The 13,484-nt window shown below is 35.6% G+C and overlaps 1 protein-coding gene across 1 annotated transcript in view; it reads left to right on the top strand.

Annotated features, from left to right (window-relative positions):
* Positions 1–7,943: 7,943 nt before the first annotated feature.
* The window catches only part of LOC107398808 (modular serine protease-like), a 389,835-nt gene continuing 384,294 nt past the window's right edge, over positions 7,944–13,484 (top strand). Inside the window, exon 1 of the mRNA XM_064359597.1 lies at positions 7,944–8,124. Within this exon, the coding sequence (XP_064215667.1) occupies positions 7,946–8,124 (179 nt within the window). The 5' untranslated portion in view covers positions 7,944–7,945. The remainder of the gene's footprint in view (positions 8,125–13,484) is intronic.

The raw sequence follows: 13,484 nt of genomic DNA, 5'->3' as shown, positions 1-13,484 counted from the left end.
TCAAATATATTTGATGAACAAAAACACAGTTTTACACTCGACACACGAAACTTTGAGTTTTACATGTCGCATTTCAACACGAGGATTTCCACAAGGTGATCAGCCTCAGTTTGAAAAGAATCTTGTAAAACTGGAAGTTTGGTGTGTCGGTTGTTAAAATGTGCTTTTGTTCATCCAAGTGCGTGACGCATATTGCCCCAGGGTGGGATTAAAAGGCATGTGGGTGTTTTATATAAAAGGTTTATTTACACAATGACTAGATTGGCAGAAATGTACTTACATCTTAGGGACGATCATTTGAGGGCACAGGTCACACTTAGCAAACAAACACTCGACCAAAAAATGACAAACCCGATTAAACAGGACTTCACTCGACTCCCTAATATTCCGCGTTTTTATTATGCATCGAGAAGCTGACTCGACAGTATTGATAATATTTCCGTGCTACACTTATGAAACACATCGCAACCCACACCTCTTTTCGAAACATAATTTTTGTTACGGAATATTAGGTACTAACAAAACTAACCCGATTTCCGCGTATGTGACATATGCCCGGCCCTACGAGTTTGTCGCCCCGACAAACACTTTATAATTCTAACTTACAAACTACCCTAACCAAATATTACATTCTAAACAACCTTCCGCACCAACGCCTCACTGTCAAAATGTTCACGTCGTTACCGTCTTTGGATTTCCACACTTGTCCAGTTTTTTCGACATCACTGTCACTAGTTTCACCCAGAGAAAGATTTCAGAGCCTCATGAACTTTGTTGGCGATGCTTGCCACGACTGATCTGTTGCTTAGGATCCCCTTGACTTTGTCTTGGATCCATTTCCGAGACCACCTGGTCCAATTCTGTAAAATCTTTAAACATTTCTTCAGCTTCCGTTCTGCCTGAAGACGAGAGACTTGTAAGGACCATTTCGTTCACACCTAGGTAAACAGCCTTATTGCCGATTTTGACCCTCTCCCTTAGTCCCGCTCCTTGCTTTCTGGAAGAACTTGCTTCCCAACTTGGCAAGAGCTTTACATGTGGCCACTTTTTAACCGATTGACTCGAAATGTGCTCTCTCCACCCCCTCCAGACTACTCCTAGGACAGGACAAAGGTCTCCCTCTGATATAGATTTGGCTCGTCTTCTGGTTGGACGTTCTCTTCTCGTGGACGTTGGGCAAAAAAAACACAACACAAAATTAAATTAAAATCCAAAAAAAAAACTTAAAATCTACACAAAAATATTTTAAAATTTGAGCCGACTGGCTTTACAATATACTATTTACTACGTTGTGCTGACAAGAATGAATTTTCTCGACCTTCATTCTTGCAGCACCGGCCTTGACTGGTTTGTGGCTGTTTACATATTTTTGCTGACAGCCACATAACCAATGAACTTGACTCAACTAAACGAGATCCCGACGCGATTTTCCAATTTTTTTTATTCTAATATTTTCTCAAGATTTTAAAAATAAAAAATATACTTACGTGTTTTTTCTTTGTCTTCTTCTCCCTAACACATGGTTTGATATCCTCCTTCTCCTTAACACCGAGCAAACGTTTACTTTTCACTTCGCTACTGAAAAATAATTAACTGACTTTAAATTTCACTACTTACGTTTTCTCTCTTTAGAACCACAAAAATTTTTCGCACCACGCCTGTCGACGTAGCACGGAATACCTCTTGCCCTTATTTCAGCACCTCCTGTGCTTTTTTATCGTGACTTTTCTGCCACGGACTCAAGTCGGCCACTTAGGCCCACACTTGTGGTCTCCTTTCCACAAGTTTTCCCTCTGAACACCCCATGTGTCCTTTTCTTTCTTCTCCCTTCAGCACCTCCTGTGCTCTTCGTGGTCCTCTTGCCACGGCTTACTCCTCAGCCACTTAGGCCCTCCCTCAGCAGCACCTCCTGCGCCACTCTTCGTGGTCTCTTTACCACGGAATCCTCCTCGACTACTTAGGCCCTCAGCAGCACACTTTGTGCCACTCTTCGTGGTTTCCCTACCACGGAATTCTCCTCCAGGCAACGTATACCAACACCTGCGGCCTCCTCACCACAAGTACCTATTTGGACACCTCCTGTGTCCTAACTCACGGGCAACTCCAATTTTCATAGTTCTTCCGCCTAAAATTTTCTCTGATCTCTTCCTATTTTCGAATTCAAGCATGCTCTTCCCAATTTTTATTTTCCTAAAGTTGCAATCTAAAAGCTTATAATTTTAAAAACACGTAAACACATTTTTTCCCCATAAAAACCTTATCTAACTGATCCCTAATTCTTAGTCTATTTCTCATGTTATACCCTATTACATCCTAACCTAATTACTTATACCTCCTTCTCTACCTCCCAAAAATTTTCTAGGGTCGGAGTCTTCATTACTTTAAGGGTTTCTTCTAAGGTTCTCTTTATCATTGTCTTTTTTCTTACTTTCTTACCACGAACATCTGTCTGACTTGCCGATTCATCAGTTTCGCTACTTTGACTCGATTACAAATGCCATGACTGAACTACTCTCGTCAGCAGTTTTATCGTTAAATTGTCCTAGTTTTTTATTGTTACATTCCCCAAAATTTTTACTAAACTACCATTTTCGCTGTTCCTTTCCGACCCCGACCCGAACTTTTGAATTTACACCCACATACTTCTAACCTCAACCCCTTCACACGTTTTAATCCCTTGCATCACTAAGAAATCCATCAGGGACAAATATGAAGATTTGTCCCTCCGAAAACTTAAGGGCGCCTCCACCATATGTCACAGGGTGGGATTAAAAGGCATGTGGGTGTTTTATATAAAAGGTTTATTTACACAATGACTAGATTGGCAGAAATGTACTTACATCTTAGGGACGATCATTTGAGGGCACAGGTCACACTTAGCAAACAAACACTCGACCAAAAAATGACAAACCCGATTAAACAGGACTTCACTCGACTCCCCTCGACTCCCTAATATTCCGCGTTTTTATTATGCTTCGAGAAGCTGACTCGACAGTATTGATAATATTTCCGTGTTACACTTATGAAACACATCGCAACCCACACCTCTTTTCGAAAGATAATTTTTGTTACGGAATATTAGGTAATAAAAAAAAAAACCCGATTTCCGCGTATGTTCAACAGACACCAATTATGCGCCTGAAGATACAATGAAGTATCGTAGGTTTGCGACAAATTTAATAGTTTTATTGTACATTGATTCTGTGTCCCATCACAACCAGAGACACACCATTTTGACAGTACTCAAGTGTGTACCGTTGGAGACACAAGAGCAAACAACAAATTCTTTAAATGATTAAGACAGTAATATATTTTATTTTTCTTGTTTGTTTGTCAGCGCTTCGATGATGATACCACTAACTAACATCCCTACTCCCTGCTTTTTTTAAAGAGTGAACACCTCCTGAAATGACTGGTCTCGCAGGCCAGCGAGCTGCGATTACCCGCTTGCGCCTGCGTCTGACTCTACTACTTACATTTTTTATACATGCGCAGTAGGGAGAGGTAGAGGTGGATCCAGAACCCGCTATCTCTATCTACTCCCGAGATAAGGCAAAACATAAAACAAAGAGATTTCGAAACCGTAAATGAATTAATAAAAGCACTAGAGGATTATAAAAGAATATAAGTCGGAGTCATGAATGAAAAACGACAAAAAAACCTTTACGCCAAAAAGAGCTTACGAAAAGACATCTGAAGAGCAAATAAAGAAATTATCAATTGAACCAACATCATTCATTTGCCTTAAATGTCAAAAACCCGGTTCACATAGCGAAAAACTGTCTTGATCAACACATCTCTCGTAACTCGCTGAACAAAACAATAACAGGTATTTACCTCTGCTATTTAACAGAGGCACCTCAGATTGACAAAACAATCAATGAATTGACAACAGAAAAGTGTCCCTCAATCCCAGTAGTAACAGAAAATGAAGCTCACCAAGCAATATGAGACACCGGGGCTACACTTTCTTTTGTTGAAAACCAAATCATAAAAAACAAAAAAGAATTTTCAAGCGAGACACGTAACCGAAAAAAGTGTTAATCTAGCGAACGGAAAAACTGTTGTAGTAATAGATAAATACAAGATTCCACATCGTGTAAACAACAAAATGTAGGAATTTGAGTTCTTTCATTTACCCAATCTTCAAGGAGAGCTAATTTCAGGAATTGATTGGATGAAGAAATTTCCTGAGATAACGATTGAAACTATTCAGACCCATTTTCAGAAAGATTTACCATTTGTTATTAGCAATAACGAAAAAATTCAGATAATAAACACCGAGGTAGAATTGTTTGCGGACGTCCGCGACATATTCTTCAGCCCAATCCCTTCCCGATTTCCCCTCTACACCCATCACCGGCACCATTATAAAACCAACCCGTCCCTTGCACCCGTGTAATGGAAAGAAAAAACCACTATCCCTTCAAGTACCAAATCCGAAGCGTCCCAGACAAGAGCCCCTGACCCAAGCACCGTCGATACCGAAATTTTGCCCCAGAAACGTTGTCGTACAACAACAAAAAGAAAACAAAAGAATTTTTGATAATCATCTAACTCAGCCTCTCCAGAAGAGAAAACTAGAATTTATAACTAGACTTAGAAACAGAAAACCAATTCCAGTGGTGACGCCAGAAACGGACATACGAGAGCTTCAGGCACTACGTCCCTCTGGAGTAATTAAGCGAATACCAATGTTGGTATTCAAAGAAAATAGACTCCATGGATCAAGTTACTAGCCATCCAAAAATTCAACCCATTTAGTTAGTTATATGTTTTGTTTTTTTCTGTTAGTTTTAGTTTTATTTTGTTAATAAATTGAAAAAATTCTTGGGAAATTCTTCTTTTAAAAGTAAGGGGAGCATGTAACAAAAATTTTAGATTCAATATTTTTTTGGTATTAGACGTGTGGGTAGCGTATTTTCTAAACAATAAGTTATTTAAAAGGTGTAAAAATTCCTTGAATAAACGTTATTTTGTGTTTGTGTTTTATTTAAAAGGACCGCCAAAAATAAATCAATGAGAGATAAGCGGAGATAAATCGATAAAAATATGAACAAAGTGTTTCGTTGTTATGAAAATGATGACTTCAAAAGAGTATATAAATAAGCCCAAGCCGCCACTCAGACAGATTCATTTGCGTCTCCTTCCGGAGCTCTTCGGAAAACCTCTCTTGATGGAACAGCTTTAGGACATCAGGACATCTTCTAAAGGACATCATTTTTAGGACCTTTTCAATGGATACAGTCAACGGGACCTTCTTCCGTCGTTAAATCACACCTACCCCAGGACCTCTTAGTCATTGCTAAACATTTTAGTTCATAAATTTTACTAAATTCAATTATAATCACAACATGGATTGATAATAAGTTAGATTTTTTAAATTAAAGTGAAAGTGCTGTGTGGACACTATTTAATTTAATAAAACCAAGAGTATTTTAATATTCATATTATCTACGAAGTGTAATATGTTGGTTGCATTTTTTAGGCTTATTACTCGTGAATCAGCTGTAGACGATCTTTGTGAAAATTTCCGAAACAAGTTGATTTTTATTTTTTCTTGTCCATCATTTGGTGGATATGATTTTTGTGTATCAGCTGCCAAAAATGCACAGCCACCATTAACTTTTTTTGTTTATAAAATGTGACAACTTGATGTCCTTGATGCGATAAATTACACAACTTGGATGTAAGCGATTTTTATAAAAAATTATGTAACAGGTGATTTTTGTTTTTACTTGCACCTCATTTAATGAATGGGGTTTTTGTTTTTTAAATATTTTTAATTTAGAGCCCCAATTTATCCAAAGTTAAAGTTGACAAGTGTGTAACAGTACTTGACAGCGCTTTGAGTGTAGATGCACTTTCGTTGCTACAGATATTATTTGCTCAAAATTCATACTTTTTTATTTTGGTCAGGTGCAAGCCTCTATTGAAATTAAAATAACTATTAAACGGTCCATTTTAACGGTGTAGAAGTTTATAACTTTTTTATTCGAAATTGATTACTTTATCGATTTAAGCAATAAAAAAGTAGTGTTAAGAGAGCAAAAACATAAAAAAACACAAAAAATGTGATCCGGAAATGCTACAACCGGAAACTGAGTGGATGTATCCGGTTTTCATAATTACCAGATTAAAAGGCATGTTTCCTTTAGTAAGTCTACCAAGTTTCGTAATATTTGGTCAAGTGATTCCAAAGTTATGATGCAAAAACGCCTTTCCATACCCCTAGTTCCCAGGGCTGTAAAATTCTTATCAGTTTCGAGAGGACACGACTTATAATCTCAATTAGCATCATTTTATAGGTCCTTTTTGAGGTTCACTTTTTGTCTCACAAATATGAATAACCCTGTATAATTACACATTTTTGAATACAAAAATTTCCACATCTGGAAATGAAATGGGTTATACCGCCAGATGTCGTCGATCACAAATTGCCATGTTGGCAATATTCTTGACTTGAATTTTGCCTTATGTGGTCAATTTGAATTTAAAAAAAAGATGTTTAGTCGAAATGTAACAGTTACATAAGTTTCTCATCGTCTGTTTTATGGTTAATAACTAATTGGATATACTGGAAAGGATACACATTTACTTTTGGTATTTTATTTATTGTCTACGTTTTCTAACCTTTTTAATGCTTCTTCAGGACAGTAAATATTCCATTCTTGAAGCGTGACCAAGGGCGTGACGTAGAACCATTTTGCTGTCGTGAAGAAGCCCCAAGTAGATGGCGGAACATAGATAATAAATACTCTACCAACATTAAGTATGTCTGCATTCTTGAATATCCATTAGTTATTAGTTTAGCAGTTAATATTAAAAAAAGTTAAGAGTGGTGTGCATTTCTGACAGCCGATAAACAAAAACCATATGGACCAAATGCAGCACAAGAAAAAACAGAAACTGGCCTGTTTCGGCAATTTACTCAAAAATCGCCTACATTCAAGTTATGAATTTTATTCCAGTTAAAAATTCCACTCTGTACATACCTATTGAGTTGCTAATTATGACATGCTTTTGTGGGTTACTAAATACAAATAAAATTATTAAGGAATGAATTTATAAAACTATTAAAAGTTTTCTTACCTGTATAACAAGCAGCTTCTTGGATATATTTTCTTTTAATAGTATTCACACTTATTTCAAAGCCCGTCCTGCCGTTTTTGGTTTTTGAAATGATTTCGTTTGGAAAGTAGGCGATCTTACAAATGTTTATATATAATTCACTAATTATCTGCAGATTATTTGTTATGGTATTATGCGAAAGTCGCTTTACATAACAAAAGTGGAATCTGCAACCACGAGTTGCAATAGAAACTAGTCGCTTTCTAAGGAGGTATCGAACAAACAATATTATTGAATTAGAGGTCATTTGTAGCGCATAATGTTTTACCAAAAAAAATCTCTGAGTAGGGTCTCATTTAAAAAAAAAACAATTTTGAACAAGTTGAAAACTAAAAGAAATATTCTTGTAAAATGAAACATTTATAACATTTTTAGTATTTGGTGACGTACTAATTCGTTTTTCCGTAAAGTACTGGTAACAAGAATTTAATAATTGTTCTAGTTAGATCGCCTATGTGTGGCGATTGTCACAAAAATGTGCAATGTGATTTTTATGAAAATCTCCTAAATGCAAAAATAAAACAACATTTAGACAGTTGACAGCAAACCATAAGAACTTATCACACAACCTAGGTTCATGCGAGAACGAAAACGCCGCAGCAAATCACGATCAGAACAATTATTGAACACTTGTTACATAGTTTGGATACAAAACGCTTGGTTCCATACTTTTCCCAGCTCCGTATAATACATTATTCATAATTATTTTTCTGGACATGTACCTTTTTGTATAATCCGTGCGTAAAACAAAACGTTTTATTTCACGATGAGTATATTTAAGACCAGCTACTATTATGAAAACTTTTAGCTCATTATGAACACTTCGTGTGCAACCTTAGTATGCTTACTTCACTTTTTGTGCGCGGCAGGTCAGAATAAAATAAATTTTATTTGCAATGATGGACAAATGATAAATATTGATCAAATATGTAATGGTAAAAAAAATTGTGCAGATGGATCCGATGAGACAATGACCTTATGTAGACAAATAATGTAAGTCTTTTTTTAATTTTTAGCTCTTTGTGTAGTCCTTGATGCAATAAATTACACAGCTTGGATTTAAGCGATTTTTTAAAAAATCCTGTAACAGGAGATTTTTGTTTTTTCTTGCACATTATTGCCGGCATTGGTCAAGTAATTCAGCGCCTAGCGGGGTATTTGCCCGAGGAGTAGCTGTTTTGGCTAATGCTAGATTACTTCTTTCGGCTGGCGCTATGGGAGATTTGCTTTGCAAATTCCCGCGCGTGGGTGTGATGGTCTCAAGTCCCCATGTACCCCGACAGGTGGCGCATTATGCCACTTTTGTTTCATCATTAAGGTTACAATGTTACATGCGTCTGCATTCCTGAATAAAAAAAATGTTAAAGGTGGCTGTCCATTTATGACAGCCGATAAACAAAAACCATATTGTGATAATTCGGTTTTTCAAACTTTCAAATTCAAATTTCGATGGAAGATTTGAGATTTGAGATTTGTTGTGAAGTCAACATGTGCAAGTAGGAAATGATGGATGGTACGCGAATTTGACCCTTAGATACCTCTTCTCTGATTGGTTCATTCAAATTTTTTCCAAGTTTTTCCTTAATATTCGTCAAACTTCATGCTTCACGATTGTGATTAAAGGGAAAAATTGTGAATTTTGGGCATAAATTTACCTGTGAATGGGTAAAAATTGGTTCTTGCATCGAAATATACAGGAAAGAGTATCCACAAGAGCTTATTTATCGGTAATGTCATCCGTAAGTAAGAAAATACACGTGTTAACCTAATTATGGAAACATACCAGTGGCGTCGTAAAGAAATCTGATTTTCTGTTTTGATACTGAAAGTAGATAACGAATGGGGGGACAACACAACACAACCTTGACCTTGAGTTTGACCCCGCCCATTTTCCCTCTCTTTCTTTCAAGGCCACTCGTTCTCTCTCTTACTTTTCAAGGCCAACCCCTCCCACTTCCACCACCACTTCAAGGCCAAGGCATTATTGGACCTTGATGTTTTCAAGGTCAAGGTCATTCATGTTACTCCCCACTTTTGCAAGGCTAACAACTCCTCACTCATTCAAGATGAATCGCGCAATTGTCCTTACACATTTTCCACCCCAAACTGTATAAAAGTTAATGTGTTGTGTAGTGTAACACAGTTCTTGTGTATATCTACTATAACAAGAAATTCTTTAAGAATGGAACCCATCAGAAAAAGTTCTAATTATAATACTCCTGGTAAGTTTAATATTTTTTTAGTAGTTTAGTTGGAAATAATTTTTTTTCAGAGGATATCATAGTTTGTCCATACGACAAAAACCACGTTCTTCTTTGGTTTCGGCTCGAAAGGCACATTTGGAAGTGCCATCGGGTCGATAAAGAAAAAGAAAGAGCCGTATGTGAAGTGATGATGAAGGAAGAAGAGGAGAACTGGGATCATTTCAATGAGCCCAGTTACCTCGACTTCTTAAAATCTAAAAGGAATCATAATGCCTTAAATTAAAAAAGTAAGTTTTATTGAATCTTTTTCAACAGTAATTTATTGTGAGTTTTTTTAGGGCCGGGGTTCTTTCGTAAAAATAGTGTAGAATAAGTTTAGCAAAGTAGTAGTAGTCGTAGTAAACTGTAAATATTATATTATTGTATAAAAAAAATAAAAGTTGTAAAAAAAAGCTACATGTTTTTATGTACACCTATTTCAACCTACTGATACAAGTAAGTGTGACCTGCAAGCAGAGAGTCGCTCACTGTTTCAAGACCACTCATTCCCTCTTTATCTTTGATGTTTTCATCTCACTTTTTCTCATTATCTTACTTTTTCAAGGCCACAATATTGATGCATTTTCATTCAAGGTTAAAAAGTGGGGGTATAGTTAATATATAGAATTAAGTACAAGTTTGATAGCAGTCAGTACTGATTTAATCCTCCGAGAAATAAGAATATAAAAAAAGTGCATATATCTGTGTTAATGTCTAAGAGTATTCGCTGCTGGGTCATGGATGTATTGAATCGAATCGCTCGATGCGGACAGAAGCCCATTTTAAAAGCTGGTGAGCTAGAGTTGAACACAAGATTCCGCATACATAATATTAGACGCACAAAGTCTCTGTTCGGAAATTCAGTGCTTGTTGAGTTGGACAATTATGCAGTGTTTCTGCCGAGAAGAATAAGTGATTATTTAACTGAGGAGAAAATTGATGAGTTATTACGAGATCCACGTCCACTATATTTAATATATTTGGGAAAAGAAGATGCTAGAAACCCGACATCTGCACATTGTTTTGAGTTTCAACGTGTTGATGATGAAATATTAGGTGAGTGAACATAATGTAAAATGGAGGATGAAAAGAAATTAAAGAAATGTATATTTCATTTACAGTTAACGAGAGTGCCGAAGAGTAGGATGAAATTATCGGAAAAAGACTTATGTGTGTGAAGTAGTGTGCGTTTTGTGCTAGTGATAGTTTCTTAAAATAAATGAATAAAAAAATCATGTGTCTAGACGATGGACAATATGAAAAATGTTTATACGAGTGTTTTGATAAAAGACTGTTATCATATAAGAACTGGGTACATTCATACCCATCTCCATGGAGTTTAGCAAAAGCGGGATTGTTTTATATTCAAATATCTGATTGTACCCAGTGTTTTGTTTGTGGAGTAATAATTTCACGATGGGAAAAAAGTGATGATGCGTTTATGGAGCATAAAAAACATTCTCCAAAATGTGGATATGTGAAATTGCTTTCCACAGACAAAACTACAATTCAAAAATTCAAATTAGTTACTAAAAATAGCATTGTTGTAGTTTTATTTTTTATAGTATTTGTATTCATGTATTATTTATGTGCGTCTTCTTATGCATAGGTAATGTGATGCAGACTTGTTAACCTTGATCAGTGTCGGGCGCGCGCCAAAGGCAAGGTAAACTAAAGGTTTCAAGAGGCGTCTTGATTTAATTAGTTTATAATTAAATAAGTGGTAGAACAATATGGAGGATTTATAATAGATTTAAGGATATTTAATGTACTACCTATAATATTGATGAAATAAAGTGTTTTAATTGGTTCCTTTTAGTTTATTTTATTAAAAAAACAATTCATAATAATAATAATAATAATTATCTATGTAATATCCGATGAATTAATCCAAGAGTTATGAGTTTTATCCATTCCACTCCACTTGACGAATAAACGGTTACCTTTCTTTCGTAAAACTTTCTCAACGAGATATACATTCGGATATTTAACTTTTTGTAATTCTTCAGTGTAGAAACCTCCTCGTATTGTTTCTCCAGAAACATCTTGTAGCAAATAAGTTCTAGGATTAGTATTTTGAATCTTCAAAACTGTAAATACTTCATTACTCCAATTTGGGGTGTACCCTTTCTTAAAAAGATGTCGATGTTTACTAATTCGAACAAAATCACCAACTTTAAATTTGGGTTTATAAATGTCCATTGTTTTAAGATGACTATAAACTTGATCCAAAACTTTGCGTTCGTTTTTCTTATTTATTGAAATCGGTTTTAAACCAGTAGTCCAATGTCTGGTATTATTGTATTTTTTTATTATGTCAGGTAAAATGTTTATCCAGTTGTAGTGACCTTGCACCGAAAATTCTTTATACATCATTCCCTTGATTGTTCGATTCACGCGCTCGACGACACTACTTTTTAAATTCGAATAAGAACTGTAGTGATTAATTTTGTATTTATTCATTAATTGTTGAAAATGTTTATTGTAAAACTCCTTTCCCAGATCTGTTTGAATGTTTTTAGGAACGTTACGTCGAGTTTTTAAAATTTCACTCATTGCATTTACAACACATAAAGCCGACTTATTCTTTAATGGAACAGCCCATACAAATTAAGAAAAAACATTGATAACCATTAAGATATACTTAAAGCCTTTATTGACGCGTGAATATAGTATCATTTCAACCAGATCGAGTTGCAATAAATCATTTAAACCTTTCACTATCACACGTCGTCTTTTAAAGTTCACTCTCGCCGGTGCATGTAGTTCATTAACAACTTGACGCTTAATATTTAAATCACTACGCTTCATGGTGGATTGGTACTTTTAAAACTATTTCTATATATATATATCGGTTTAGCTTCTGATGTTTTGGGTCCATATTTAAATGATAGTTTGTCACCTTCACGTAAAATTTGACCAATTAAATTCGTAGTTTGTTTTGAATTAATTAATGCAATCCACCCGCTCGATGGACTACCATTTACAGACGTAATCGTTGCTTCTTTTAATGGGAAAATATAATTCGTACCAATATTAAATAATACAAAAAGTTTTTTAGCTGGATCCAGTGTCCCAAAGAGTGAGATTGTGGTATATGAGAAAGATTTGACACGTTGTAAAGTTGTCCGAATTCTGTGTTCACTAATGTGTTCACCAAATTTATCTAATGTCATATTCTTGTCTATTGAATGAATAAAGTATGTAGAAATACTAACTATAAAATATAATGTGTTTGCAATATATACAAGTCGTCTCTAAATTATTAACGAATTATTTTCGATTCACGCAATTCTGTTATGATGCGATTGATTTCATTCATATGATTATTATTACCAGCTACTGTCGATGATAATAAAAGACGTAGTCTATTTACGAGTGTGTTGGGATTTTTGTAGGGAACAAATTCTAAATTTTTATCTGTTAAAGCCAATGTGCGAAGAATACCACCACCCTTAACTCTTTTTGATATTGGTTGGATACTACTTGTCGGAGTTGATTGTTCATGACCTTGAGCCTGCAATCGTTGTATTGCAGGTATGTTGCGAAGTCGCGGATACTGTTTACGTGCTGGTGGTACGAGAATTGAAAGACTACTACTGCGGCTTCGTTGCTGGACAGGAGTCGATTGACCTTGATCGGCATCAAGGCTTTCTTCAGTATCACTGTAAAATGGCGGCGACTGAGATGCACGGTGTTCCTGAAACGGTAGTGGCAGTCTCGAGAAATGTCGAATAATTGTTTTATATTTGTTCCCTACATTCCCCAGAATTTGTGCATTTGGTTTATAGTTTTTTCTGTCTGCATTCATAATTCATACAATCCAGGTGTATCAGGATAAGCTACATTTTGAACGATTACATGATCGTCTTTGAAATCAATTTCAGAATTGCCAATAAAAAATTTATTTGCCTCGGTTTCATGTCTCACACCATATTGATGATCAAATTTGTTTTCTGTGTCAATAATCATATCTTCAATGTACTGTCGAGGTAAACCGGTCCATTGTTTAAGAAAATGGCGAAATGCATCGGTTTTTGACAAATTTATTAATGTTTCTTGCAACTTTCCAATGGTCACGTTCCTGAGTGATTCTCCCTCCTCTCTGGG

The sequence above is a fragment of the Tribolium castaneum genome, chromosome 11, assembly GCF_031307605.1.
Source record: "Tribolium castaneum strain GA2 chromosome 11, icTriCast1.1, whole genome shotgun sequence".
Lineage (NCBI taxonomy): Eukaryota > Metazoa > Arthropoda > Insecta > Coleoptera > Tenebrionidae > Tribolium > Tribolium castaneum.
This window is presented reverse-complemented; position numbering and strand designations above follow the sequence as displayed.